The sequence below is a fragment of the Ovis aries genome, chromosome 7 (assembly GCF_016772045.2).
Source record: "Ovis aries strain OAR_USU_Benz2616 breed Rambouillet chromosome 7, ARS-UI_Ramb_v3.0, whole genome shotgun sequence".
Taxonomy (NCBI): domain Eukaryota; kingdom Metazoa; phylum Chordata; class Mammalia; order Artiodactyla; family Bovidae; genus Ovis; species Ovis aries.
The window spans coordinates 969,853-984,711 of NC_056060.1; the positions used below are offsets into that span (position 1 = coordinate 969,853).

The following is a 14,859-nucleotide window of genomic DNA, read 5'->3' on the forward strand; positions in this document are numbered from 1 at the left end:
TAAGGGTTCTCAGAAGGCAAGGTATCTGCCACAAAACCAAAAACTGTTTTGAACACAGGAAGTATTCAATAACTACTTAAGAATATCTATCCCAGAAAGGTAGTAATCTCGGTAAAGATCATTCAGTTAACTGGAACAGCAAGAGGAACGTAAAAAAAAAAAAAAACAGATCAGTTCTAGAAACAAGTTAGCTATATCTGAAAGAAAAGAAAATCTAATTTATTTCTAATTATCACTGCACATTTTAGGGGGTCCTCAACATAAATAAAAGTACAGTTGTCCCTCCAGTATCGACAGGTGTTACCAAGTCCAAGCTCACTCTGCTCACTACCTGACAGGCCAATGAATCCGAGACACAAGGTTGAGGCAAGGAATATGATTTATTCAGAGGGCCAGCCAACCAAGATGGCCAACTAATGTCTCAAAATCATCATTTTACCGGGGTCTGGACGCCAGGTTCTTTTATAGAGAGAGACGGGGGGAGGTGAGGAAACAAAGTAAAAAGACTATTAATCTTGCAAGTTATCTCCTAGAATGGCTAGCCTCAGGCAGGGTGGGTGTGTTCATTTCTTCTTTCCTGCCAGCTACAGGTGGAGGGGAGGGGGGGTGGTTCTGAACAAAGGCACTTTAAGAGGCAGAGAGGCAGGCTTCTTCGAGGCAGGCTATCATGTGTGACTGTAGTAATAACAAAAGCAATGGAAAGCAAGTTCAAGAAACAGTTTCAACATGGAGTCGGAACTGACTTCTCCCTGCAACAATGTGTGACCCACAGATAGTGGGGTTGACTCTACATGCCATTTTACACCATCAAAGAAACTTGAGCGGGCTTTCCTGGTGGCTCAGCGGTAAAGAACCCTCCTGCCAATGCAGGGGACGTGGGTTTGATCCCTGGGTCGGGAAGATCTCCTGGAGAAGGAAATGGCAACCCACTCCAATATTCTCACGTGGGAAATCCAATGGCAAAGGAGCCTGATGGGTTATATAGTCTATGGGGTCACAGAAAACTGGACATGACTTAGTGACTAAACAAGGAACACCTATGAATTCTGGTATCCTGGAGAGAAGGGGAGTGGTCCTGGAACCACCCCCATGAATATCAAGATACAACCCTACTATCAAATTGTGCCTACCACCATCAGGCACAAACCATATGTATATGCTTTATGTATTTGACAAATTTTAGAAATCATTATGTTTTATTTAAAAGATTATAAATCTCAAAGACAAGCAAAAGAAAATTTGTGCTACAACATCTTATTAACAAGAATGAAAGACAGTCATTATAGTAATAAAAAGGATATCAGCTTTAGCAAAGTCTCTTATCCCACACTGAGGTAATCCTGGTGTGTTCTGCATGTAGAAATCCAAGTAAAACCAATGGGCAAGTTCAATCTGAAAACACACTCGGATAGCATTGTCTCTTTCCTCGCTGGGAATATGCAAAATAAATCGGCTGTCAAAAACAAAAAACATACAAAAATTACATTTACAAACCATAACAATTTATTTTAACCTTTTAAATTGCTTCATTCCTGACCCACCAACACGAAAACAGACCAAAAGCAGTACTGATCAAGGAAGCGAAACTGGCAGGAAAGTGAAAGTGTTAGTCGCTCAGTCTGTCCAACTCTCTGCGAGCCCATGGGCTGTAGCCTCTGTCCACGGAATTCTCCAGGCAAGAATACTGGAGTGGATTGCCACTCCTTTCTCCAGGGGATCTTCCCGACCCAGGGATCAAACCCAGGTCTCCTGCACTGCAGGCAGATTCTTTACCATCTGAGCCATCAGGGAAACCAGGGAAAATGAGTTATGAATGAACTCATTCATAACATAATTTTTTTAAGAGGCCATCTATCCTCTGTTCACAAGTACAGAGATTAAGAGCTCACTAACAATAAATTAAACATGAGCCAGAAAACAAACTTGTGGGACTTCCCTGAGGTCCAGTGGTTAAGACTCCATGCTTCCACTGAAGCGGGCACAGATTTCCTCGCTGGTTGGGGAGCTAACATCCCGCAAGCCACGTGGTGTGGACAAAGAAAAAAAAATCACTAGGATTCCCTCCCATGTCTGGTAACACTTTCAAAGAATATATGCAAATAAATTCATACACTCAGAAAAGATATTAGCTGTTTAATCTCTATATTTAAAGTATTACAAAGAAATGTTAAAGAAATCATTAATAGACCAGACTTCCCAAAGAGCTCACCTGAAGAATCTGAGTTCAAAATAACTTTCAAACACACTCACTTTAAAAAAAAGAAAATCTAAGCTGTCTTTTCCAAGTACATTCAGAGGCAGGAAGAAACAGTTGATACATAATATAAGTGTACACTATATTACATATACAAATGTGTATGTATGATTAAGATAATGAACCCCTTTCTTGTGCAACAAACCAATCAAAATTTATGTGATTTACAGGACACATTAAGCAACCACCATTAAGCTTCTTCTGTGCTTAACATTTTCTGTAACCTTTTTCTCGTGACTTTTAGAGACAGAATGAATTACATGAAAGAAATCCACTGGTGTCTACAGTCATTTTTTAAAATTAAAAATAGCATCACCCAATTTGATCACCTACACAAGCAGTCCACAACCTCTCTGGTACCAGTTTCACGGAAGACAATTTTTCCATGGACTAGACAAGGGGGATGGTTTGGGGATGACTCAAGTACGTTACATTTACCGTGCCCTTTATTTCTATCATTATTATGAAATCCGCTCCACCTCAGATCACTAGGCATAGATCCCAGCCTTTGGGGCCTCTGACCTACACTACTCACTAGTTGTGGTGATAAATGTTCTTTGCTGTTTTCAAGTTTCAAATCAAATCTCAAAACAATGCTGTAAAAATTATAAAAATACATCATTCCAATAGGGAACTGGATAAGTAGAAGTTAAGACAAATGTATGTACAATAATCTAGAAAAACAATGGGCAAATGAGCTTAAACCACATCTCTATTGAACAAGACAGGTAACACGCAACGCTGATAGCATTATCTAAGACATAAAAATCTCTTCCACATGGCATTTAAGATCCAGTGCCTGCTCACCTGCACAGCCCCTATCACTCTGTAAAGTTCTTTATACCCAGTGACACTTGTTTCTTACAAATGTCCTAAATCGCCATCCACATACTATCTCTCCTCTCCTTTTCTTATAATTCATTCCCCATGACTTACCTACAGGTCCTGAGGAATGATTTATGAATTACCTACTTCATTCACTTCTTCTAACTCATTCCTCATGACTTACAAACACTGCATCTCCTACCGTGGTAGGTATATCAGACTCCTCCGAATAGATTTATAAGCTCTTTCAACTCCTACTCCATTAAAGCAACCATCTGGTTTTCACTACTGCGTGCATGCTCAATCGCCAAGCTATGTCCAAGACTTTGCGCCTCATGGACTGTAGTCCGCCAGGCTCCTCTGTCCACAGGATTTTTCAGGCAAGAGTACTAGAGTGGTTTGCTATTTCTTTCTCCAGGGGATCTTTCCAACCCAGAGATCAAACCCATGTCTCCTGCATTGCAAGCCAATTCTTTACCACCATTACTGTCCATAAACTGTTCCAAGTTAGTTCACTGAGATAAGGTGCTGAAATCAGTCCTGAATATGCATTGGAATACCGATGCTGAAGCTGAAACTCCAATACTTTGGCTATCTGATGCAAAGAACTGACTCACTAGAAAAGACTCTGATGCTGGGATAGATTGAAGGCGGGAAGAGAAGGGGACAACAGAGGATGAGATGGTTGGATGGCATCACTGACTCGACAGACATGAGTTTGAGTAAACTATAGGAGTTGGTGATGGACCGGGAGGCCTGGTGTGCTGCAGTCCATCCGGTTGCAGAGTCGGACGCAAGCAGTCCATCCGGTTGCAGAGTTGGACGCAACTGAGCAACTGAACTAACTGATCTTTGTATATTTTTACTCCTATAGTCCAGCAATTGTCTGACACATACCAGAGTGACATACTGGCAGTTATATAATTTATCTTTGAAATATAAGATGAAGCAAGCGCACGCCACTGTGTCCTTCCCACAAAATGCAGCTATAAACCCTGAATGAAATACACAGACCAGCTATTTGAGGACTGTGAAAAGTAAACAGCAGCAGGAAGATTGAGGAGGATGACAAATATCTGAATTCACCATTTTTCCACCCTCCAGTATCCCTGTAAGGTGGACTGGGGGTAAGAAGTGAGCTCCAGGAGCCCTCAAGTTCTGCCTCAAGGCTCAAGACAGGAATCTAAAGGAATCTCTCCAGGCTTAGAGACAGTGAGGGAAATTCCCCCTCTCTCTTCTCCATTCTCTCATGCCACAGTACCAAGCAATGCCATACTGGTTAGAGCTGGCAGCAAGTGACTGTAACAGGGATCCACAGAAGTTAAAACTTTGTCGGACAAGAACCTTCCTCTCCGATCACAAGAACTGTGCAGTCCCAACAGGGTAGGGCCAACATCCATTGCTTATTTTTCTTCTAAGCCTGCACGCCTCAGCCAGAGTGAGCCCATGCACAGCAACAAAGACCCAGCACAGTCAGAGCAGAAACCTGAATCAGACCGCCAGCAGTACACCACAGACTAGTCAACTCCACTACGTCCAAGACACACCAGGCCTCCAGCCTCAGACTAGCTAGTGCACGATACAGAAAGACTAACTGCACACAAACACTAGACTCATTTTTATCTGATTTTAATAAACTTACACCAAGTCTCAAAAGGGGCTTCTCTGTGGCTCAGACGGTAAACGAATCTGCCTGCAATGCAGGAGAGCCAGGTTTGACCCCTGGGTCAGGAAGATCCCCTGGAGAAGGGAATGGCAACCCACTCCAGTATTCTTGCCTGCAGAATCCCATGGACAGAGGAGTCTGGGGGTCGCAAAGAGCTGGACAGAGCTGAGCGACCAACACTTTCAAGTCTCAAAGAAAAGAAAGAAAAGAAAAACCACTTGTCTATTATTTCTTCATCTTCTCAGTTTGGGACATTTTCTACTGAATTCCATTATGGAAGAAGATGAAGAATTAACTCTATCCCTTCTCCTCTCATTCTACACACCATTCTCCTCTCTCCATCGTCCCAACACACGGCATCTTAGTTTACTCTTGTAACTCCAGCACTACTGATATCTGGAGCACGCAACTCTATGTTGAGAGGATCTGTGCTGTACGCTCCACATGTTCAGCAGCATCCACAGCCTTTGCTTATTAGGTATCAACAGCACTCTCCACAAAGCTGCAACCAAAAAGATCTCCAGTCACTGCCGAACGTCCCTCGAGAGGAGCAAAACTCAGTCCCAGTCTATAACCACCGCGTTAGATCAGCATTCAAGTCTTCACACTGCTGCTGCTGCTGCTGCTGCTGCTGCTGCTGCTGCTAAGTCGCTTCAGTCATGTCCAACTCTGTGTGACCCCATAGACGGCAGTCCATCAGACTCCTCTATCCCTGGGACTCTCCAGGCAAGAACACTGGAGTGGGTTGCCATTTCCTTCTCAAATGCATGAAAGTGAAAAGTGAAAGTGGAGTCGCTCAGTCATGTCAGACTCTTCGTGACCCCATGGACTGCAGCCTACCAGGCTCCTCCGTCTGTGGGATTTTCCAGGCAAGAGTACTGGAGTGGAGTGCCATTGCATTCTCCGAGTCTTCACACTATGATTCTGTAAATACAATTCACAACTAAGCCGTATGATAAGCCACAGTTTTTTCCCATTGAAAACATTACTTAATTTAGCTGCGCAGGGTCTCAGTTGCAGCACACAGGATCTTTTGGCTATAGCATGCAAACTCTCAGCAGCAGCATGCAGGGTTCTAGTTCCCTGACCAGAGCTCGAACCTGGGCCCCATGCGCCGGCAGCACTCTTAGCTGCTAGACCACCAGGGAAGTCCTTGTTTTCCCTCTTAAGCATAATCAAAAGTTCTCCCACTAATTAACAAATGTCTTGTCATTGCTTTACTTTCTCTGTATCTGTCAGCAACTCAATCTTTCTAAATTCTAATTCTAATTTCCAAATTTCTAAATTCTTCACCAGTTTTCTAAATTCTTTTCTTGAAGTGCTCATTCAGACACACCAGTTTCATCTTGAAGACTGTCCCTGAGCCTTCTCATCTGTTCCAATCTGGAATGACTGTCGCTGCATCTAACACACATCTGTCATCCTGTGCTGTCCGTTCACCAGCATCCCATGGTTCCCACGTTTCCACCCTACACTAGACCTCATGTTCTCACATCCTGTCTTCCTCCTGTTAAGGTACTTCCTTATTTTCACTTAGTACCACCTTCCATGCCTTCTGGAAAAAAAGAATGCAGCAGAGATAAATATGAAGACGTAGTGAATTTGAAAATAGCTTTGTCCTTACACTTGACAGTTTGGCTAGGTGAAGAATTCTAGGTTGGAAATCATCTTCCTTCAGAATCCTGAAGACAGTGCTCTTTCCTGCCAGCCTACAATGTTGATGTGTGGACTGAAGCCACCTCAATTCCTTCGTCCAACCTTTTTTCTCACTGGAAGCTTCCAGCTTCTTCCTTCTGTCCTTCATGTTCTAAAATTCTCTAGCTGTCTCTTTTCCACGGCATCACTCATTCGATGGACTTCATCTACTTGGAAACTCACCTCCTTCAGTACTAAAAGACCTCGTGCAATGATCCTTTGATTCTCCAATTTTCTCTATTATGTCCTACCTCTAGCTTCTAAAACCCTTACTTTCTGGGAAACAGTCTCTTGCAAGCCACCGACTGGGCTTTTTGTTTCTACTCTCATATTTAAAATTCCAAAGGCTATTTTTAATTGCTTAAACTATGCTTTCATAGATTATTCTATTACATGACTGTAAAAACCTAGCTCTCTAAGGAGTAGTTTTGGGGTTTTTTCTTCTTCTACCTGCATAGTTTCATTCTTTCCAGTTGTTTTTCATTGCCAGTTTTACATTCTGCGTCGAGGCCTATTTCAGATATTCACACTTAAAGCAACAGACCACAAAGCTTTTTTAGGAGGCTTGTCAAACATGAGGGACCATGACAGGGGATTAGGCTGAGCCATTTCATCAAGGACCTTCCAATGTCAGCATCTTCAGGTGTTTCCTCATGGGCTGGTCAGATCACCTAGACAAAAACCTTGCGATCCGTCAGGAGGCAAAGGCCAGGCTGCCACTTTCTGGGAGCCGAGCAGGGGAAGAGGGACGGCTTCCGGTCTGTGCACGGTACTCACTCGCCAGCTCACCCCTGCCACCGCTCAACACCCTCTCATTCTGGTGCAGAGTGACCACTACAATATGCGCTCTGTCACAAGTCTGTCAGCTCTGCTAAGCCACACGCCACTTCCACTTCTGCTGTATAGTCTCCAAACTTTGTGGCTCATCTCTTCATCCATTCTTCCCTTTCTTGTGGGTTAGACATTTGGAATTGTTTACCTTTTAGTGGAGTAGATGCTTGTGCACAATCTACTATCTTTAACTAGAAATTCATATGACAAAAAATTTCTAGAGAATACTAACCACAATCTAAAATGGGGTACAAAAACACCTAAGACAGAGAAATTCAATCCTATTCCCATCCCAATCCAGGAAAGTCCTGATGATAAACTGGACGATGAGAATAAGAAAAGTTTTTAAAAGGCTAACATAACAGCAAAGTCTATTAATAGGAGAACATCCACACTTCTTTCACTCCTGACAGTCAGGAGTTTTCCTACAAAAGGTAGGGGAGGGAGGACCACCACCCAAGACTCTTGGTTTGAGTGTTGGCACACCAAAACAAAACTCCTGCACACTGGCATTCAAGGGCTCCCCACCGTTTAAGAGCCAGCTCCCTATCTATCCTCATAAAGAAGCCTAGCAACACAAGCAAGTCCCTCCACAGCCCCATCTCAAACATCTTAAAAAACCACCCAACACGTAAGGAAAACCTAATTCACAACAAAGAAAAAACTAAGCTCATTTTAAAAAACTGGCTCTGAAGAGAAGTGTTGTCAAGGATATCTCCCGGAACCTTGATACGGCAAGTGTGGGCCCTGGGCCACCTGGAAACCTAACTGTGAGAAGAGAAACATTTCAGACATTTCAGTCCCATGCAGGCTCAGAAAGCTGGCTCCCTAACGATCCCCTCAAAGAAACAACTTTAGAATGTAAATCAGCAGAACAAGAATGAAAATAAAGAAAGCATAAAACAGATGATTCAAGAAAGAAGAGATACAACCCGGGAGAGCTGGGAAAAGAGAATTCTAGGACAGTGCAGGTTGGACTAGACAGTGAAGATCTCCAAGACAGCATTCTCCAGGAAAAAAGGATTCATTAGAAGAGCAGATGGTGTAACTGAGAGCAAGACCAAGGATATCTAAGGAGCAGATGAGGGTGTGATGGTGGAAGGCAGCTAGAAACTACAGGCATTTTGAGGGAGAAAGGTAAATGTACAAGAGAATCACAGTCCAAACACGAAGCCAAAAAAGTTAGAACAAAAGGGGGGAAAATATTAAAGAATAGCTAGAAGGAACCAGGCGATAATGAACAAAGCATATGCGTCTTTATCCAAAAGAAAAAACCAAAAGGTATCATTGAGAGCAATTTGCAGAATATAAGAAAGAACAATTTATTTGGTCATTCTCTCAAGATTCTTAAAAAAGGATCTTGACTATGTTCAGAATCCCAGCCATTGTAGACTTGCCTCTACTATGGAAAGTATTTACAGTCATGATGTGTAACAAATGCCATTATTATTGTTCACCCCCTGCAATCAACCAGTAGCAGAATAGTTAAGATTTAATAATGTTACAAAATGTAACATAAATAAACTATCAATCTTAATTTTTAGGTCACCTGCATAGAAGCTGAGGGAGTAGGTAAGAAAAGAAATGGAAGAAATGATAAGGCACTGCCTCACCCTACCAAATACAGACTCAATAAGACACTGACGTTCACAGGACAGAAATAAAACTTTTAAGCATAGTAAAGTCACAAAGATAAGCAGTGGAACGATTTACAGTAGTAACATAACTGCACTGGAAGGACAAGTAAGTGCAAATTAAAGTGCCTACCAAGACACACTAAATCCTCAATCTAACATTGATAGAAACGGGTACAAGTAAACTTTCAAATACTGAAATAGCCATCAGAAAACTTCACAAAAGTCTGCAGAGCAGAACTAGGATGAAAGGGGTAGGGCAAGAGATTGCTGCTTTTCAGCTCACAAAGTCATCTGTTTGATTTAAAAACAAAAACCAAAATACCTGACAAATGAGTACATTTTAAAAGTTAAAGGCAAACTTTTTAGAAACTTTTAAGAACATTAATTTTACACAGGAAAATTAAACTTCAATGCTTTCATTCCATGAATGTTTGTGATCTTTTATATATTTAAAAGTGTGTGTATATACATACATGTGTATATTTTAAAAGCTAAAGTAAAATGCTTTTCACAATATTTTGTTATGGGAAAAACTTCTCCACCTCACAAAAAAAAGTCATCTTTTCAGTGTTTCCACAGATAGAAAAAGCATTAGCGCAAGGACTGAAATTAACACAAAAATGTTTCAGGTGAAATGAACACTTAAATGGTTATTTCATTAACCTATGTGATCACCAAAATAGCAATAGTAGCTACCAGAGTATACCTTTCTTCTTTTAACACAGGAGTGTCCTTACCATTTAATTCTTAAAGGGACTTAACTAAATAACTTCAAACTTTTCTTTAAGAGGAACAACTTACCAAACTGCAGTTTTCAGTTTTTACTTTAAAATCATGCTTTCCAAATCTTTAATAAGATTATTTAAATAGTACTGAAAAACATTTTTAACTTTTAACATTATAAACCATGGTGCACCAAAGGCGAATACCACCCACCATACAATGGTGCTGATTCACTTCTACATTCGCAAACATACTGTTTCAGAAAGCAGTTCTGGTTCACCAGAGCATTTCAGACAAGTCTTCCTTGCTGTCCTCCAACTCCCCTTCACCCGGAAGTTACCAGTTTTATCAGTTTGGTGTATATACTTTCAGAATTCTGTGCATGCACAGAAACATGTATTCACAAAAACATGTAAAAAGTTTAACAAAGAGCACCAAATGACTAGTTATTACACTCAGTAGTATATTGTGTACATTTTCAAGACACAAATACTCTCCTTTGGTTTACTGTTTGCTAACTGCCTTAGGAATTTCTAATGGCTGCACAATATTCCTGTAAGTTAAATACCCCATATTCAACTGCCTGAAAACTAACATTCCGTTTCTCAGGTAAGCTGTCTCATGGTCATAAAGTCATATCCTGAAAACTTAAGTCTCTTGCTCTAATTTCTCACATAAAAATCACTCTCAAATTTTACATTTCCCCAAAACATATTAATATATGGTCAGTAACTAAACTAGACATGATTAGCAGGACTATGTAATTTATCAAAGATCAAAATAATAAAAGAAAAACCTTAAAGATACCAATAAAGAAGAACTAAAACTGGAGAAAATACAAAGGGAGTGAAAACAAGAGTCAAGACCAAACTTATAAATCAAGAGGCACTTTAAAAAGTACAAAAAAAATAAAAATAAAAAGATGTTTAAAAAGTACAAAAAAACTAAACTTTTTCAATTTAAGCTTTATTTTCATAGAAAATAAGTGTGAAATTTTCTGATAGGGCCCATAAGCAAAAGCCAGAATTGTTAATATTAAAAATCTTTAAATTAATCAAAGATACTGTAAACATTAACTTGAAAATGGTATTACTTTTAAAACCTGAAGTTTTAAGAAATGGTTATTTGGTTCTGAAATGGAGCAGGAGTCATCAAGGACATCCCCACCCTCTCTCCCTCACCTCCTGTTTAAAGGAGAATTTTAGCCTCCTAAGCTAAATTTGATTCAGAGAAGCAAGGAAATGCAGAAAACTAAGGAAAGCAGTCAAGCAAGACAAGACTGGCTTAACCATAAAACAAAGTCAAGGACCTTTAACTCCTGTGCAAAGCCTGTAGGTAGTATCCTGAGCCCTATCGTTCAGTTGTTCTGTAAAAACTAAAACCCTCACCAGGTGGAAGCCAACTGCATGCTAACCACCAACAAGCAGACCTCAGACCCTTAAAACCAGGCTGATAATTTGAAATTCTATAAAGCCACCCTGTTACCTCACCACCACATAATCAGAAAGAGGTCCATGAGCTGAAGACTCACCACGACCCTGTCCCTCATCTCCCCTTTGAGTCTGTCTTTTAAGCATGACCTGCCATTCCTCCTTGCAAGGCCCAGCAGTGGATGCAGCGGTACTTCCTTTTACCACAATTCTCTACCAGTACAGGCTTTGCTGCATGTCAGGCAAGTAGGCCCAAGTTTGGTTGGATGACCGTTTCCTATTAGTTGATCAAGTAGCTAGCCCTAATTTTTAAACACATCAACCATGTGGGTCAAAAAAACAGTAACTACCAATAATTTCCTTAAAGGAAAGTTTTCTCTATTCCCAAAGATCTGTATAAAATAGTTTAAATACACTAACCAGAAAACCAAGTAAGAATCTTTAACATGTAACAGATGTTTAACATGAAGTCTACAAAACACTATTATTTTTAAGTAGGATTACACACATCAAATCACCTTCATAACGGTTGATATGACTCCTTTAAATGATGCAGTCTTCAGTAATATGCAATATAAACCCAATACTAATGGCACAATTGGGCGTCCCTCATAGCTCAGTTGGTAAATCATCTGCCTGCAGTGCAGGAGACCCGGTTCGATTCCTGGGTCGGGAAGATCCCCTGGAGAAGGAAATGGCAACCCACTCCAGTATTCTTGCCTGGAGAATCCCATAGACAGAGGAGCCTGACAGGCTACAAATCCATGGGATCGCAAGAGTCAGACACAACCACCACCAATGGGACAATTAGTTTCGAGGCCTGTAAAAAGTATAAATTACCTATCTTCTCTAAACCACCTGTATCCCTATTAATTCATACACAACTATTGCTCATCTTTCCTAATACTACTCATATTTAATTTTTCTGACTATAAAATGTACATCCTCTAAAAAAATTTTGGAAAGATGAATCAGAAAAACCATAATTCCACTTTTGACATGTTCTCCCAGTCATTTAATCTAACAAACATCAAACCTTTTTCTTAAGTTATAACCGTATCATCACTAAAGTACAGTGACGGTTAATTCTTAGTGGTTGAAGAATTAGTCTCTTTACTTACCTACATGTATTTTTGTGAAGTAATAACATTAGAGAGGACTTTCTATTTTATCCAACAGTGTTAAGTAAAAAAGACAGGCATTAGAAAGAAAAAGGCCTATATTTCAAATCTTGATTTTCTAAATTAAGATGAAAATGACCTTGTATAAATTACAATGTGAGTCTGACAGACGAAAATGGAAAAAACTGCATCTACCAAACAGGGTTATTTTGAAGATTAAATGATACACGTGAAGAGAGCAGCCAGTGTCTGGTTGGCGCTCAGTAGTAACTCCACCAGTATCAGTTCTTCCTCTCCCCTTAAAATCTTGAATGCAACACAAAGATAAAAAGCCAGACTTTAGACATAAATACAGTGAAAAGTGGTCGTTTTAATCAAAGCTTGTATTCACTTGTAATTTAAATTATTTCACAACCCACTCACACCAGCGAAAACTCAGGTTATTACTACACCAAAAACATTTCCTTTTCCTGAAGTAAAATTTTAAGTCTATTTTACACATGCTTGAAAGTACACTTGCTTGGCTACCTGAAATTATAGCCAACAAGAGAGAAGAACGCAGAAAATTTCTCTTGTAAAAGGATGTTCCTGCTAAGTCGCTTCAGTCGTGTCCGACTCTGTGCAAACCCAGAGACGGCAGCCCACCAGGCTCCCCCGTCCCTGGGATTCCCCAAGCAAGAACACTGGAGAGGGTTGCCATTTCCTTCTTCAATGCATGAAAGTGAAAAGTGAAAGAGAAGTCGCTCAGTCGTGTCCAACCCCTAGCGACCCCATGGCCGGCAGCCTACCAGGCTCGTCCATCCACGGGATTTTGCAGGCAAGAGTACTGGAGTGGGGTGCCACCCAGCAGCTGAGAATACCGTTCAAGAAAGATAATTAAGAGATGGAGGAAAAAAAGCAACTCTTTTCTTTTTTCTTCCCCTCACTCCCAAGAGTAAGTTTAGGGATGAACAGAGAGTAATTTTTCACAGCAATTTAGAGAGAACGCCACGGACATGTAAGAATACCCCCCACCCCGGGGGGAGGTAAATTGGAAAACTGTTCTCTCCGAAGGTCCGAAAAGCTGGGACTCCAAGACTTACAAACCTTGGGATCTTTCAACAGAACTGAGGAATGAGATGGGAGGGAAGAGAGAGTAAGACGGTCTGCAGAAGTCAGTCAGAAAAAGCAACGGGAGGGGGAGGGGCAGCCCCCAAAATGCCAAAGACCCAGACTTTAGCGAAGCTGCTTCGCTTGCGGGAAAGCAAAATAGTTAAGTAACTAAGAAAATGAGGAAATTCCAGCGCTGCGAGAGGAATGGAGGAGAGTGCGTGAGAAACAGGCAGGCAGAGCGGAAAAAGAAGGTTGGTGTCGTCGGAGATAAGAGTCGACAGGGAAAGGGAGCAGAGGCGGGACGGGAAAGCCGGGACAAGGATGTGGACCAGGAGAGAAGACGCGGAGGTTTCCGGGGTCGCGGAAACTGAGGGGGGGGGGGGCGGCTAAGAAAAGCAGCGGACGACAGGGGGCCGAAGCAGCGCGGGGTGCCATGGTACCTGCAGAGATCGTCCAGGACGCTGCCGGGAATCTCCACCCGTTTGGTCTCCATGATGAGGACCCACAGCAGGAGCAGTGCATCCCGGCTCCGCGCGGCCGGGGACCGAGGGTACTGCAGGAAGACTCCGAAGAACACGCAGCAGCGGCAGCAGCAGCGGAGGTGGCTCCTACGGAAACGAGAAGGGGAAAGGGGCGGGACTCGCTCACTTCCTTCCGGCTCCCTCAGCCCGGGACCCCGAGGCTGGGCCTAGGCGGGGGGGCGGAGTCCCGAGAGTCACGCCCCTGCTCCGCTTGAAAGACCCAATGGGAAGGTGGAGAACTGGGACCCTGAGCAAGCTAAGCCAATGAGGCGTTTGTTTATTGGTCCGTCGGCTCCAATCCGTCTTCAAGCTGCTCAGTTACCACTCAGTAACCAACTTCCCGCCGCTGATTCTGGGCCTTGGGTGGATGGGCGCATGCGCATCATCCCTCTTTGCCACTACTAGGAAGTCTGTAGGGTGCTGGTTTTCGCTCTAGGTGGTATTCCGCACAGTCTCCTCGTGACTGAGCAGGCGCTCCGACCTTTGCAGAGCAGAGCCTGTGGGCGCATTCAGCACTAGTGGTTTCTGTCACCAGATAACCCCCACACACTCTCACCACCGCCCCCACCACCTCCAAGCTGTGTATCCTTTCACTACAATCCCACGAAGAGAGTTGTCATTTTTGTGGTGGCTCACCTCGTTCACTCTGCAGGCGCCCAGTCCTAACTGTGAAGACAAGGGGTTTTATCCCAGTATTTGACACCCTGTGAGAGTTCCAGAAAAACATCTATTTCTGCTTTATTGACTAGGCCAAAGCCTTTGACTGTGTGGATCACAAGAAACTGTGGAAAATTCTGAAAGAGATGGGAATACCAGACCACTTGACCTGCCTCTTGAGAAACCTATATGCAGGTCAGGAAGCAACAGTTAGAACTGGACATGGAATAACAGACTGGTTCCAAATAGGAAAAGGAGTACGGCAAGGCTGTATATTGTCACCCTGCTTATTTAACTTCTATGCAGAGTACATCATGAGAAACGCTGGGCTGAAAGAAGCACAAGCTGGAATCAAGATTGCCAGGAGAAATATCAATAACCTCAGATATGCAGATGACACCACCCTC

At 42.2% G+C, this 14,859-nt stretch overlaps 1 protein-coding gene across 2 annotated transcripts in view; it reads right to left on the minus strand.

Annotated features, from left to right (window-relative positions):
- DCP2 (decapping mRNA 2) overlaps positions 1–13,895 on the minus strand; it is a 53,674-nt gene extending 39,779 nt beyond the window's left edge. For both annotated transcript variants that reach the window (XM_004010171.5, XM_004010170.5), the window contains exons 1-2: positions 13,715–13,895; positions 1,302–1,453 (exon numbers count right to left, since the gene is read on the minus strand). In XM_004010171.5, coding sequence (XP_004010220.1) covers positions 1,302–1,453; positions 13,715–13,767 — 205 coding nt within the window. In that variant the 5' untranslated portion in view covers positions 13,768–13,895. The remainder of the gene's footprint in view (positions 1–1,301; positions 1,454–13,714) is intronic.
- Between the last annotated feature and the right edge of the window lie 964 nt (positions 13,896–14,859).